At 33.0% G+C, this 15,606-nt stretch overlaps 1 protein-coding gene across 2 annotated transcripts in view; it reads left to right on the top strand.

The window, feature by feature from the left end:
- Nucleotides 1–15,606, top strand: part of Ncam2 (neural cell adhesion molecule 2) — a 508,956-nt gene that overhangs the window by 248,373 nt on the left and 244,977 nt on the right. For both annotated transcript variants that reach the window (XM_047565378.1, XM_047565377.1), the window contains exons 3-5: nt 1,143–1,349; nt 3,132–3,275; nt 11,108–11,245. In XM_047565378.1, coding sequence (XP_047421334.1) covers nt 1,143–1,349; nt 3,132–3,275; nt 11,108–11,245 — 489 coding nt within the window. The remainder of the gene's footprint in view (nt 1–1,142; nt 1,350–3,131; nt 3,276–11,107; nt 11,246–15,606) is intronic.

Consider the following 15,606-nt stretch of genomic DNA (forward strand, 5'->3'; position numbering starts at 1 on the left):
TTTAGTTTCTTATGAAGGAAGGAATTAAAACAAATACTAACCCCTAAATGCATTCTTCTATAACTATTACGGTTTTATATTTCTGTTCAGAAAAAAGTGAAGATGACAAAACTAAGATCCATTTAAAATTCTACCTAAATTTTCATATTTTTGCTAAATCCTATCTAGTTTGTAATGAAAAAAAAAAGATGCTGTTTTTAAAAATCATCTTGTGGGGTGGGGGAAAGAAAAATTTTCCTGTTTGAACAGGTCCTAAAGATGTTAGTTAGTTACACTCATTTTCTCCTAGTACTTTTGAGTTAACAGTGTATATTGCGCCCCCAAATTATTTCTTAAATAATTAGGCAAAATACATCCTTTTGGTGACTAAAAGAAAATGCAGGAATCTTTAGCTATTACAAAGTGGTTAATAACCTAGATTCTGAATTGGAAAACTTAAATCAATATTTACACATTAATGATTTGGTTGTAATTGCCTAGCAGGATAAGTATCACTTCAATACATTCTAATTATCATGATTTAATAGTTCATAATTTCAGATTAAAATGATAAAAGTACTCATATTGGTTGGGGAAAGAGATTAGGGCATCATTTTAAAAATGTTCATTGGCCTTATCTGTACCAGTTTAACAACTTGAGAAATTCAAAATTAAAAATTATCAGAGGTGAAAATTTGTTTTGTAAATGACTTACATTTTCCTAATCTGTGCTTTATTAGGAAAAATAGTGCTATCTCCTGACCCTAAGCAAAAAGAATAGAGCATGTAAAATCTTATTAGTATTCATATATCTGACCAAATAGTATCAATCACATGGAGTTTATGTCTTGCTCATGCAATTTTAGTATTCAAGTGAAGTGGTAATCCACAGATCATTAATGTAAAATTTCAACTCTTGCTGCTTCAATACTACATAGTAAATTTCCTTCAAAACTTTAAGGAATCTTTAAGGTTGGAGAAACAAAACGAACATGTGTGTTAACATTTGTGTTTACTTTCAATTTTGTACAATTTTCAGATTTCCAGTTTTCTATTTACATTTTTTCTAAATTGTTAAAATTAATGCAGAATTGTAAATGCCACTGCCAAAACAAACATTTTAAACATATTTTCAGACTCTTCTTCTCCTTGGCTTTTTGCAGCAATTGGTGAACCTGAGAGTATAGATTGGTATAACCCTCAAGGAGAGAAGATCATTTCAACCCAGAGGGTGGTGGTCCAGAAGGAAGGTGTTAGGTCAAGATTAACCATCTACAATGCAAACATAGAAGATGCAGGGATATATCGCTGTCAAGCAGCAGATGCCAAAGGACAGACACAGGAAGCTACGGTAGTTTTGGAAATTTACCGTAAGTCATGTATTTGTAAGTTTTAGTTGAAAGAAAATTTATAAGGAATTCAAGCAAAATAAAATGTTTAATAATATAAACTAACACTCAAGAGCAAACCGTGTACTGTACAATGTTCTATAACCTATGTAGACATCAGCTTATTAGGATTTTACTTCAGTGCATCTTAGAATTGATAATGGCTCATAGGTAGTTATAAATGGAGCCAATTATCTTGGTTAAATGGTATTTTTAAATGTGCTTCAACTTTCTCAGTCCAGTAGGAAATAATTGGGTAAATAAAATTCAGTGGTTTATTTGGTATTATGAAATATATTTGTTGAACATTTTCAGTTTAAAGGCCACAGTTACAACTAATGACATTGCAGATGTTATAGCACTGACCATTCTAGAATGAGAACTGGGATGACAATCAATGAACAGAAGTAGACAGAGAGCTGACAAATCATCTATAAGAAAATAATACATTGTCAGGACTCTTGACCAATAGGTGTTTTCCTTAATAGAATTTTCTATATTTACACTTCATTTTATGCTTGAGATGGATTTTGTCCTCTTTCTCTTGTATATATATACTTGGAAATCATTAAACTGTTTAGGATCACTGTGAAGCCTGTTAACTCCCTGAATTTGAAATCAGGATCTATCAAATACTTTTATGACCTTGAACAAATTGCCAAACCTTGCTGCCTTCAGTGTCCTCTACTTTAAAATGTATGTTATTGTATCTACATTATACTCAGAGTTATTCTGAGGACTACATTAACTGACATTACATGAAATATTTAGAAAAATTTCACAAGTTTAGCATTTTTACCAGTGAAAAACCTATATTAAATAGTTAGAGTAAAGTCTCATAAGTTCTCACTTCATTTTACCTTCTTAAATTATTGTTATTCTAGAAATGGGATATGGAAAAGAAAACCAGATCATTCTCATTTGTTAATATGTTATTGGTTTCATTTATCCTGATTTGGTTCCCTGAATCCCTTTTGCATTATGCATTTCCAGAAGTTATCTTCCTTATTTATGTGACTTACTATAGTAACTATTTAACAAATAGCAAACAATTAAATTGAAATGATCATTTCACTATTTTAAATAATGCACTAGCAGATCCCTAGTGTTTTATGTTTGAATGTAAAAAAATTCAATTGTGATGTTAAAAAAAAATACATTGCTTTCGTAAAAAAACATCTTCCATAATCAAAAATATTCAGATTACCTTTTTGATTACACATATCTATTGAAGTCTATCCAGTACTATTCTGAATCTATTCTATTATTTACATAATAAAACATCTAAAAAATTACAGGTGGTATATGTACCTGCTATGGAATTTTATGGAAAATAAAATAGGTAGAGATGGCAGAATTTTAAGTGGGAAGGTATATTATTGTTTTCCTAAAGAGTTTTGGTAGAGATCTAAATGAATTTGGGGGAGTGCAAATAAATGCCCTGTTCAAAAATGAACCTGGAATATTAAAGGAAGACATTGTGACTGGAGGACAATATTGGAAAGAGGAGAAACTAGGATCAGAATTGTGGATTGGACTCCAGGCCACATAGGATCTTCTATGGCATTGGCAGGATTTTGGAATTCTCAGTGGGATGGCAGGTTATTATGAGAGTTATCTGTTAATCTGGCCTAATGTTTTAAAAGACCTAGGCTTACCTATGTATCCTATTATATAGTATCAATTAACATCAATTCTAGAATATGCTTTTTGAGATAAATAAGTGCTAATTCTTTTATGATCTGTGTTATTTTCTTGATTCAGAAAAACTCACTTTCAGAGAAGTGGTATCTCCTCAAGAATTCAAGCAAGGGGAGGATGCAGAAGTCGTCTGCCGAGTTAGCAGTTCACCTGCACCTGCTGTCACCTGGTTGTATCATAATGAGGAAGTCACCGCTATTTCCGACAGTTAGTATTTTGGTAACTCCCTAAGTTATATGTTCTAAAACTATCTCAAGTTTTTGAAATTACTAAATATATGTGACTGATTAAAACACGTAATTTTTGACCCTAAATGTCAAACAACTTTTTAGAACCTTAAAGTTCTACACTAGAATTCAGGGAACTATGAACCTTAGGTCAAATTAAGTACTTTTGTCATTTCTGTAACATGTTATAAGCACACAGCCATGACCAACAGTTACATATTGCTATGACTGCTTTGGTTCCAGAGTTGAATAGTTCTGGCAAATGGTTTGCCTTATGAAGCCTTCTGTAGTTACTATCTGAAGATCTATAAAAAGTTTATGTACACTTTTTCTACTTTCAGGGAAAAATTAATGTATTTTTAAGCAATACTAAATAAATGAAGATTGGATACAGCTACATACAAATTCTACTTTTTTAACTCAAACAGCATCCCTTGTGATCACAATAGGTAAACTTGAAATAATTTCAATATGGAGACTGAGTTCAAAACCACCCTCAGCAGCGAGGCCCTAAGCAACTCATTGAGACCATGTTGCTAAATAAAATATATAAAAGGGCTGGGGATGTGACTTGGTAGTTAAGCACCTCTGGGTTCAATCTCTGGGGCCAAAAAAAGAAAAATAATAATAATTTATATACGAATTATGTTTACTATTCTGAGCTGTTTTTCAAAGACATATACAAACTGGTGTGACTAAGCACCACATATAGCCAGAGAAATGAGAGGTTATGCTCTATTTGTGTACAATGTGTCAAAATGAATTCTACTGTCATGTATAAATAATTAGAACAAATAAAAAATGACACAAGTTCTACATGTTATGATTAAGTCATACACGGATAATAGAAAGAAATATACATTCATTCAAATTGTCTTCATGATTTTGATTCAGATTAAGCTAAAATTCCAGAATGATGTGACATCTGTATTTGAAAGCATAATTTGCTTATATTATGCACCTTTACAATTGTGCATAGGGAGCATTTTCAATTTAGAGTACTTTTCAATGCACCTGCATTGAAGAGAGGAAAAAATAATTGAATCTTTTTTAAGTATCTTTCATCTTGCATGATTCTATTTTGTGTTTCCAAGAGATGAAATTTCTATATCATAAAAAACAGTAGGTAGACAGTTTCTATTTTTGAATATGTAAAGAGAACATATCATATTCGATAGTCATTTTTTACAATTTCAAGATAATTTTTCAGACTTTGATAGAGTCAATGCTAGTCAGTTATTAATGAGAACTCATTGTTTCTAATATGTTAGTGAGGAATATTACTTAATTAGTTTTTATTTTACTTAGTGTAACTGCTTTAGATTTTATTTAACAAATTATATGAGTAAATTGTGTGATATATTTTCAGGTTTTTCTGTCTCTCAATCATAGAAAAAAGGAAGTAATTTTTTACAGTTAAATGACAAGGTCTGAACATTTTCACATTATTATTGTCTCACGTGTACATCAAGTTCATTATTTCAGTTATAAGAAGGTTTTTAAATAAATTATATTTTTAAAGAGGACACTTGAAACAAAACATCAAAACAATGCTTGATAGCAAAGTGTAGTAGTGATGGAGGAGTAATATTTCTATGATCTAACTTACATATTTTTTTCCGGGCAATCCAACACTGAATGATGTAAATCTGGCATTCCATGTTGGTTCTACTCCTTCTCTTGGCCCTGAAATACTGGAAATACTGGAAAACTTTTCTAACTTTTGTTTTCTGAAATCATATTCTTCATCTATCAAAAACAGAGTATTATATCCATTTCAAACAGTGGTTGTAATTTGTAACTAACATATTAGGCATACTTAAATGAATAAACTTTTGAGGAAGATATCAGCCTCTCAATAGATTAAATTTATGCATTTATCTTTCCTATTCCTTTTAATCAAGTTTTTAAATTTTCAATCATTTTCACCAAAATTATATGCGGTTGGATTATATCTAGAAATAGAAATTTCAATGTAGGGAGTGACTAAAGTTAAGTGTGAAATGATGCTGAGGTATGCATGGCAGGCAACTAAAAAAAGTACACATAATTTTTCTACATTATTTAAAGAATTAAAGGAAATTGTGAGGAAGGTTGAACTTTTCTAACCTTGTTATATTGAAAGATCTTGACATATACTTCATTGCTGAACAATTTGAACATTTATATTGATTTTACAAGAGGTACCTGTTATGGTTTACCTATGAAGTGTCCCCCAGAAGCTCATGTGTGAAACAATACAAAAAGATTTAAAAGTGGAATGACTGGGTTATGAGAGTGTTATGTTTTGGATGTGAGGTGGCCTCCAAAAGCTCACATGCGAGACAATGCAAGAAGGTTCAGAGGAGAAATAACTGGGTTATAAGAGTCTTAACCCAATCAGTGAATTAATCCCCTGACAGGGATTAACTGAGTGGTAACTGAAGTGGTAGGGTGTGGCCGGAGGAGGTGGGAATTGGGACATGGCTTTGGGGTATATATTTGTATCTGGTAAGTGGAGACCTCTCTTTCTGCTTCCCTATCATTATGTGAGCTGCTTCCCTCTGCCACATTCTTCTGCCATGATGTTCTGCCTCACCTCAAGCCCCCAATAATGGAGCCAGCCTTCTATGGACTAAGACCTCTGAAACTGTGAGCCTCAAATAAACTTTTTCTCCTTTAAAATTGTTCCGGCCAGGTCCTTAAGTCACAAAAGTGAAAAACCTGACTAAAACAGTCTTAACCTAATCAGTACATTAGTCCACTGATAGGGATTAACAGGGTGGTAACTGTAGGCATGTGGGGTATGGCTGTAGGGTATTGGGGATGTGCTTTGGGTTATGTATTTTGCCCATGGTGAGGGGAAGCTCTCTTTGCTTCCTGGTGTCATTTCCTGAGCCACTTACCTCCACCACACTCTTCCACCATGTTCGCCACTCCTTGGACCCAAAGTAATGGAGCTGGACATCTGTGGACTGAGACCTCTGAAACCATGAACCCCCAAATACATGTTTCCTCCTTGTTTAAGTCAGCATTTTTGCTGCTGTGACTAAATGACTTGACCAGAACAATATTAGAGGAAGAAGAGTTTATTTGAGGGCTCACGGTTTCAGAAGTCTTAGTCCATAGAAGGCCAGCTCCATTCCTCAGGGCTCTAAGTGAGGTAGAATATCATGTCAGAAGACTGTGGTAGAGGAAAGCAGCTTGCATCATCAGGAAGCAGAGAGAGAGAAAGTCTCCACTCTCCAGATACAAAATATATACCCTAAATTCACGCCTCAATTCCAATCTCCTCCAGCCACACCCTACCACTTCTGTTACCACTCAGTTAATCCTTGTCAGGGGATTAATTCACTGATTGGGTTAAGACTCTTACACCCAATTATTTCTCCTCTGAACCTTCTTGCATTGTCTCACATGTGAGCTTTTTGGGGACACCTCACATCCAAACCATAACACTCCTCTAAAATTGTTCTTGTCTTTTGGTCATAGCAGCCATAAAGCTGCCTAAAACTATCTTATGTAGTCCCTTTTCTTTTACAGCTACTGGGGTATGATTAGGTTTATAACACTGAACATAATTTATCTAGATTTTTTAAAGTATTGAATACATAGGGGCCTTTTCGTCTCCTAATATGATAGGAAAGTAAAGTTTAGATGTAACAGATTAGACAATAAGGTTTGAAAATGTTCAATTTATCCCTCATGTTTTTAATAGTATCTGAGTGGTAGATAATCAGAATTTTAACTTTTGCAGAGTAATTTGAATGGAGTTTGTCTATGTTGCTCATTGAAAGGAGATCCATACGCTAAAGAAGCAAAGAATGTAAGAATTAAGGGTGATATTTTATTATAAAAGTTTCAATCCTGACTTTTATTGTCACCCAGAAAGAAAGATATATATATACTCATACTCAATCAGCACTGGTTAATGTGAAAATTATCTTATAAAGTTTGCAAAGTCTTTGGTTAAAGTATTCTTTCTATATCAAAAATAATTGATAGACTCATCTTCTTCATTAAAATATTAATCTAATTCTGGTATAAATGATTCATTTAACAGTTATTGATTACCTGATGTATTCCTGCTTGAGTTCGGATGATTTGATTCATAGTAAACAAGATTTTTAAAAAGTTCACTGCCTTTAAAACACTAATAGTCTCTAAAGGGGGGTAAATAAATAGATAAATCAGTGTAAAATAGTACATCCCATCTATGGGAAGGAAAGTAGTAATAGAGTATAAAAAAGAAAGAATGCCTAAGATAGTTAGGGAAAAGAATGGCGTCAAAGATACTTGACAGGGAGAAAAATATTTACCTTTAAATGTGAGTAACATTGAGCCATGTAGTGGTGGCAAGAACTGGATGAACAGAGTACACCGCATGCAGTGGCCCAGAGGCGAAAACAGCAAGGAGGGAACATTCCAGACACTGGAATACATTTATTATAATTAGAACTTTTGAAAAAGTACGAATTGAATATTTGCACATGTAGATAAACAGAACTAGGGTTTGTTAATCAAGGACTAATGGGAAAGAAAGGTAGAGAGGGATGCCAATTTTGGTCAACATGGTTTTGACATCATTGCTAAGGAATTTGGAATTTGTCCAAATGGGACATCACTGAAGGGTTTAATGAAGACTATGACATGATCTAATGTGTGTTTGAAAGGATATTAGTGTTTCGGTAAAGAGAGCAAGCTGAATGGAAGGAAAAAATTACAGACCCTGAGATCAGCTCAGTATTAAATGAAATAATTGCTAAAGGAAAACAAGATTTTGGACTAAAGATAAAAATAATAGAATATGGAGTATGTTGGTTATGCAGACTTAAGGAGGTGTCAAGGGTAACTTGGAATTTGCCTTGAACAAAGATTTATGTAACTTATAGTATTTACCTTGAGTAACTAGGTCTACCTAAAGGCATTGCAAAGACGTGTGAAGACAGACAATAGAAAAGCAGGCAGAGATATCAAGCTGCATTTCAGATACACTGATTGTTGTACTTAAACCATTCCAAGTGGGTACATCTGGATGATTATTAAAAAGACAATTATGGCTGGCAGAGTTTGCAAAGGCCTGTAATCCTAGCAGCTAGGGAGGCTGAGAAAGGAGGATCACAAGTTTGAGGCCAGTTTCAGCAACTAAGCAAGGCCCTATGGAGCTTAGTGAGACCCTGTCTCAAAATAAAAGATAAAAAGGGATAGGGATGTAGCTCAGTGGTTAATCACCCCAGGGTGCAATTTCTGGTACCAAAAAAAAAAAAAAAGACAGTTACAGAAGACAGGAACATTCTGATCTGAAGAAAATCTGTAAGTTCTCAAAATAGAGATGATTAAAGTCATAAGGATAGATGAGACTAATTATTAAGTAGGTGTAGAATAAGATTTAAAAAGAGAGGAAACTTTAGAAAAACTTGTATTAAGAAGTATAAAGCAGAAAATTTGTGGGGTATTGTCTGATTCAATTTATCTAACTTTGATAATTAAAATCAGGTTTCTGTGTAACTGATAACATAATCTACGATAATAAAATATTCCTAAAACCTTTAGTTAGGAATAACTGAAGCATTGCTTTCTTCACATGTCTTCTGGAAACACATGACAACAATGTATTGTTTCTCTAGTTTACTAACAATGGTCATGAGCCTTTGGAAATATATTTGGAATTTGACATATAATTTTCACATAATTTGTTTTCAATGTGGAAAAAAATTGTAGACATAAACATGTATAATAGTGTTTAGATTCATATGTTTTATTAATTTTGTTCTCCTAAAATTCTTAGTCTTATCTAAGTTAGTAAAAATAATGGATTAAAAAGACCATTTGGGACTAAACTTTTCCAATTAGAAGAAACATATTTTCCCATTAAAGTATTATGCGATTCAAATTATTTTTTATATAAAACACTGCCTTCCTTATTAAAATAATGCTCCCCCATACTCTTTTTTATTAATTCAAATGACATATAATAACTACAGAGCATAAGAGGTAAAAGATGATACATATTTTAGCAAGTTAGAAAATAAAATACATATGATCTGTGTATGATTAAGAACATTCTTCCTTCTTCTGAACATTTTTAAAAAAGAATTCATTTTCTAATTTCTAACCACAACATTTAATAGAAAAAATATTTCAATTGATTTAGAAACTGCATAATTTTTGAATTCTGAGTTACTCCAGAACTTCTTGTGTATTATACTTTGAAACTTTTTATAGATTAACTTTCTTTCTTCCCAGTCTTTCCTTTTGTGTCAAAAGTTCAAGTCTATATTTTTATTTACCAGGGAAAGATCTACATAAACATTTTTCTCTCTCTTCTTAGGGTCAACCTAAAGAAGAAATGGACATTAGGGAAAAGCTTATACATTCCCGGGGTGAAAGTCATGTGTCTGGGCTTTGTAATCAGTATTTTCTTTCTGTGGTAGCCTCTGAATCTGCACAGTTCCATTCCCTATCAGAGAGTCACCCCTTGCCTGCCTCCTTTAAGGCTGTCTGTTGCCTGATCAATCTCTTAGTCCTAGGTCAGACTTCCTCTCATCTTACCAAGGAATTTCTCTGGCAAACTAACCCCTTGATCTGAATGGTCTACTACGATAAGAGATTGTGTCTTACTCATAGCACATCCAGTTGGAAGCAGGCATAGCTGCAAGATTCTACTCAGTGAATCCAGCGAGCAGTCCAGGTGCTGGAAGCTCTCTACCTTCTTCACAAATGGCTTTTGAAATTTACCTACCATCTCTATCAAACCAGCAGATAAAGGAAGAGCAGTAAAATTGAAAAGCATTTAAAAAAGCAATTCCTAGACTATAAATATTCTAGGAACTGGGTACCCTAAAATAATGGCAATTCTATTTGACCAAAATGTTCAAAGTAGATAAAGACTGAATCTCTTAGTAATCAATGTATCTTTAATACTTATGTTTGTGATATCCAGGACAAAGGAAACAATGTTTAAAAAAATATATGGATACATTAATTAAAATTTATATTCCTGTAGAGCATGTTTCTAAATAGGACTAGAGGTGAGAAAATTCTTTACAAGATAGGAAGAGAATAGGTTTTAGCACTGCAACAAAATCATGAGGATTATAAATGAGACTAGACTTGGAAAATAATGTCAAGCTGAGATACTGTTTAGGCATCTCAGATTGCTGTTTTATTTTAAGCTATCAGTGAATGCATGCTGTATGTCAGATTATTTTTGTATGTATGCATGTGCACACACACAAAATAGAATCTAGAAAAAAATTCATAAAAGCAAATCTATTAATTCCTAAAGAAGATTATCTTGTGTTTTGTTAAAAACCAATCCCTTAAATAAATTCATGTTACAAACATTTTTATATCCTTTATGTGATTTGAACATTATTGTATCATTTAGCTGCCTCCTCAGGGTATGTAAAATTATTGGTTTAATTATTGTTGAGGAAGGATGTTCAATAAATTTCTCACCCTTTTCCATGCACAAGTTGCTAGATATTTGCAGTCAAAAGTTTTCACGACTGCAATATCTAATCTCCCTGCATTGTTCTTTTTTGTGTCATTTCTGCATTCAAAGCGCCAATGGGAAAATAATAACCTAACCATTTTATGTGGATATAAAGTCTTGAATGTATTACAGGAAAAAAAGGTGTAACAAGTCAGTGTAGAGTGGTAAAATTGAAGTCATGAAATTACATTTTACTTTCAAATTTGAATTTGTTTGTTGATGAAAAGTTTGATAGTGTCAGACAAGGGCCATATTTTAACTCTTAGCAATTTTGAGCACACTGGATGAAGCCTTCAATTACTAATGCCATTTCCTCTCCTTTGCTTACTTTCCAGGTCGGTTTGCTATGTTAGCTAACAATAATTTGCAGATTCTCAACATCAATAAAAGTGATGAAGGTATATATAGATGTGAAGGAAGAGTGGAAGCTAGGGGAGAAATTGACTTCCGTGATATCATCGTTATTGTTAATGGTAAGCAGTAAACAATTTGTGCTTATTCTGTTGTTCATTTTAACAATATGCTCATTAAAAGGGCAACTATGCAAACTCAAAACCCACCTATCCATTGGTAAATATCTTCCAAGTCTAGAAGAAATTCCCCCACCTCTCTGATAACACCTGTTCCATGATATAACAGTGTTAAGGACAGCGTCTCTGAGTTATTTAATGCTGTCACCCTCACATCACTTTTCAGAGTATGTAATTGTCTTTTGTCAAGGTTTGAGTTTTTCAAAAAATGTCAAATGAAACAAAGTATCAGATTATACTTTGAAATTACATGAATTGCTTATTGCTGAAATTAGCTTATTTGAATTTAATTGAATTCATAAGGTTACTTTTCAAGTAGTAATGGACAATAAAGCTAGTTTATGAAATCAGGAAGATATCTCCTCATTTAAACATGCTTCTCCTACTGTATTCCTTTCAACCATAGTAATTTTTCAGTGCTTCCCAATACCTTTAAGACAAAATCAAAATGACTTCCAGGTGTAGAAAATTTTATGTGATTGTCCCCTTTCTTTAATACTCTGTCATGAGCAACCTATACTTCAGCCATATGAAACCAGGGTTTAGAAAAGACTTGCTTTTTCAGAGACTTTTTAGGAGTGTGGCCTCCAGTAATTATTAAGATTGTCATAGTGTAGATTTTGGCCTATGTTTCAGGAAAAGATTTTAGTGTACACAGAATACATTTTAAAATGAATGCATCTGTCTGTATCTGCATTTGTTTCTACATATTTTTTCTATGTGCATTTCTTATCTATTTATTAGATATAATAAACAAAGGTAACATACAGTAGCTATTTAGCTTTTCAATTATCCATTCAACTATGCGGCATACTTTGGTTCCTAAAGGATGTCAGGAAGCTTATGTTAGTGTATTTCATCGTGGACAAGTCTTTGTACTCAGTATTCTCCTGTCAGCTTGAAAATTATGATATAAATCAATGTATGTGAAGTTCTTTAAAAATGTCAACTTCATAGGAAGTTGTATGTATTTACCATTACAGGATTATTATATGTTATTACATACACACATGTATTTGTAACTATGTATGTGTATATTTTCCACTAAAACATTAATAGAGTATGATATTTAAAAAGAAATATCATCTGGTAGGCATAGTATACTAATGCCTTATTATTCTTTCAGATATATTAATTTCTAGAATTCTTTAATACATTAATAGTGTGTTCTCACATGTTTCCCTACTACAATCTGTGTTTGTGTACTTGTGATTTCATCCATTTTCATGGAATGAGTGTGCATCTGAATAGCACAAAGTCTGAATCTTCTAGTCCATCATGGTCTGCATTCAAACTGGAATATTTAGTTCTATATTTTGTATTTATGTACTTCAGAATCTATAAGAAGATAAATGAATCTTCATCTGATTTTAACAGAATCAGTCACAGATTCTAATCAAACCTTCTTTGATGGAACAGTACCAAATTAGTCACATTTTCTCTTGGTCAAAACTTCTTGTATCATAGAACCCTTGTAACCTGTTTTCTTCAAAACAACAGTCTTCACAAAAATCCACCATTAACTGTTCCCCTCTGAATGATGCACTGGAATCCTGTCAAGGGCACATCAATGAATGCCCAGAGACAGCTGTACTTTTCTCTCTTATTTCATCTTGATTTAGCCAGGAAAATCATTGTATTCCAGTCTTAGGGACTTTTGTACTGATTAGTAGCTCCTTTTAATTTTGAGTTCCTCAGAAAGTTGTTCCTTATTATTCTTCTCTCATCAAACCTCTTGATTTTCCAGTGTAAAGTTTGAGACTACAAAATACATAAATAAGTAAACTGTACTACTTTTTTCACATTAGTTAATCTTTCTTTAGTTACAAAATTTGACTCTTGTTCTGTGCCTTTCCCCTCAATTCGTATTCCAAGCTTTTCCACTAAATTGAGACTAATTTTATCTTTACTAATTTGGCATTAACGTGTTCCTCTTCCGTTAGTCTCCTTCCCCCTCAGATATACTAAAGTCTTGACCAAATGCTCTAAACAACTGTGTCCATATACACTGCTTTTTTGTCAAAACCTTGACTCTGCAAGAAGCTTTGTTCCTTTTTCCTTTGTCTGTTTTTTTCACATTTTCCTCTCATGTTCCATCCTTCCGATTCAGAATCTTTTGTGAACCACACTTAGCTAAATGATATCCTTGCTATATCTAATAGACCTAACATAGCATTTGCCGTACCAGCATCACTAAATGTTATGGGTCTTATTTCTTTCTTGACTCCATAATTTTCGAGCTGTATTTCCAATTGCTATGTTAGGTTTTTCACCAAAAAAAAAAAAAAAAAAAAAAATCTCCCTCTCCCTTGAAGAAGATTGTATATCACTGCCCACTGTCATTTAAGTACAGTGCTTCTAATGGGAGGTCCAGTTTTTCCCACCTAACTGTGTGACTTGGTCTAGCCAATGGCAGTTAAGCAACCATAATATGCACAGTGGCTGGATTCAGACTTCATGAAACTTAATGTGTTTCTTTTGACTCTCTTGCTCTTATCTTCTTTCATAAAACTACATGACTTAAGTAGGGACTATTTCATCCTTGACACCAGTTTGTATACATAAGAAACAGAGATACAACTGATCTGCAGATGTAGACATAAGTATGAAAAAAATCTATTTTTAGGTACTGTGATCTTAAAGTAGTTTGTAATATTATAAAGTTATACATAATGTAATGCCAGTGGTTTGTGTCTTCCTTATTCAATTAACTTAAACATGGTCTCCCCTGAAATTATTTCACTAAGTGTTCCGAGACAATTCTACTTCCTTTCTTCTGATGGTGAACATTTACATGCATTTTGTATCACCTTACTAAGATTTTAGAAACTAACTTAAGATTGTTTACTGAAGTTTCAAAATTGTTAAATTGTTTAATATTGGATTCATAAGTTTATTCAAGAGGTACATGCAAAATTTTGACTGTATTTCATACTATGTTATATTTTTAATACTAATAGACCTAACATAGTATCAGTTCTATCTAGTTGTTTAGAACATAATCTCAACAACTTAAAATAATCACCTTCACTGAAGACCCTTATTATTGATGGAACAAATGGATAAATATGAATATAATGTGTATAGTTTTAGTGGACATATACTAAGTACTTACAGTGAATCAAGGATATCTCCTATACTTTTAGAGAGGAGAGTTCCTTGGAATTTGGAAGAAATTTAATAATGAAATTATTTAATGTAATAGAAGAGAAGAAACATGTTGCAGACAGATGTAAAAATCATCAACAAAAGCCAAAAAAAAAAACCCAAAAACAATAGGTGTATGTTGTGAAAAAAGTCCAATAAGTTTTACTAGAATATAACATTTGGGGGTGTGGGTATAATTGTAGTGTTGGGTAGTTTGGTAATTTGGTGCAGATATGACTGCAAAACAGGTAAGAACAGAGCATGGAGCTCTATGGATGTGTCATTGAAAGCCTGGTTTGTGGAACAAATTTAAGCTAACATTGAAAAGTAAGCAGGCTGGCAAGAGGGTGAGAAAGTTGACAGAAGGATGGAGGCAGGGAGATAAAGTGAGTAATGGGGACCTACACTGAAGGACAAGGAAAGGAAAAGAAAGGTATGTAATTAGGTTAGGTTTGAGCAAAACCATCCTATCATACTTGTGACACACAGGTAAGAGGAACTAAGGATAATTTCAAGACTTCTAATGTGTGTTTAGGCTTTCAGTGTAGCAAATACTAGCAGAAATCTAACATGGTGTGAACCTTGCTATATTCTGAATTTGGTAATTATGAGCAAACAAGAAACATCAGCATTGAACAACATCACTTAAGTAACCTAGATAAAATTCAGATTATAACAATTTGATTTATAAAATATACGCTAACATTTATTGAAAATGTAGGACACCTTTTCTTTCGAGTCTGGAAGAAATAAGTAGAAAATGGGTGAGGATGTAGATAGATTCACAGGTGGGTTTGGTCAATAATTTAGAGAGATCTTGCTCCATGACTTTACCATTCCATTTATAATCAGCTGGCTTCTCTCATCTGGCAAAATGTTTATTTGCCAATAATACTTACCAAATAATTCCCTATGTTTTTATGTGACTACATCAGCTTTTTTTGGATCATCAATTAAACTTTCAACTCTGCCTAAAACTTTCTCTAGCCTCTCAGTGACCGCCTTCATTTTACTATCATGTCAGGTTTGACTCTTGAACTACTATGTAAAATCTTTCAAAATCAGATTAACAGCGAGATTTGCCCAATTGTCTGGCCAACTTTAGTATGAATTCCTGATCTCTTTTAAGTATATTTAGTAAACTATATATACACAAA

This window comes from Sciurus carolinensis, chromosome 9, assembly GCF_902686445.1.
Source record: "Sciurus carolinensis chromosome 9, mSciCar1.2, whole genome shotgun sequence".
Lineage (NCBI taxonomy): Eukaryota > Metazoa > Chordata > Mammalia > Rodentia > Sciuridae > Sciurus > Sciurus carolinensis.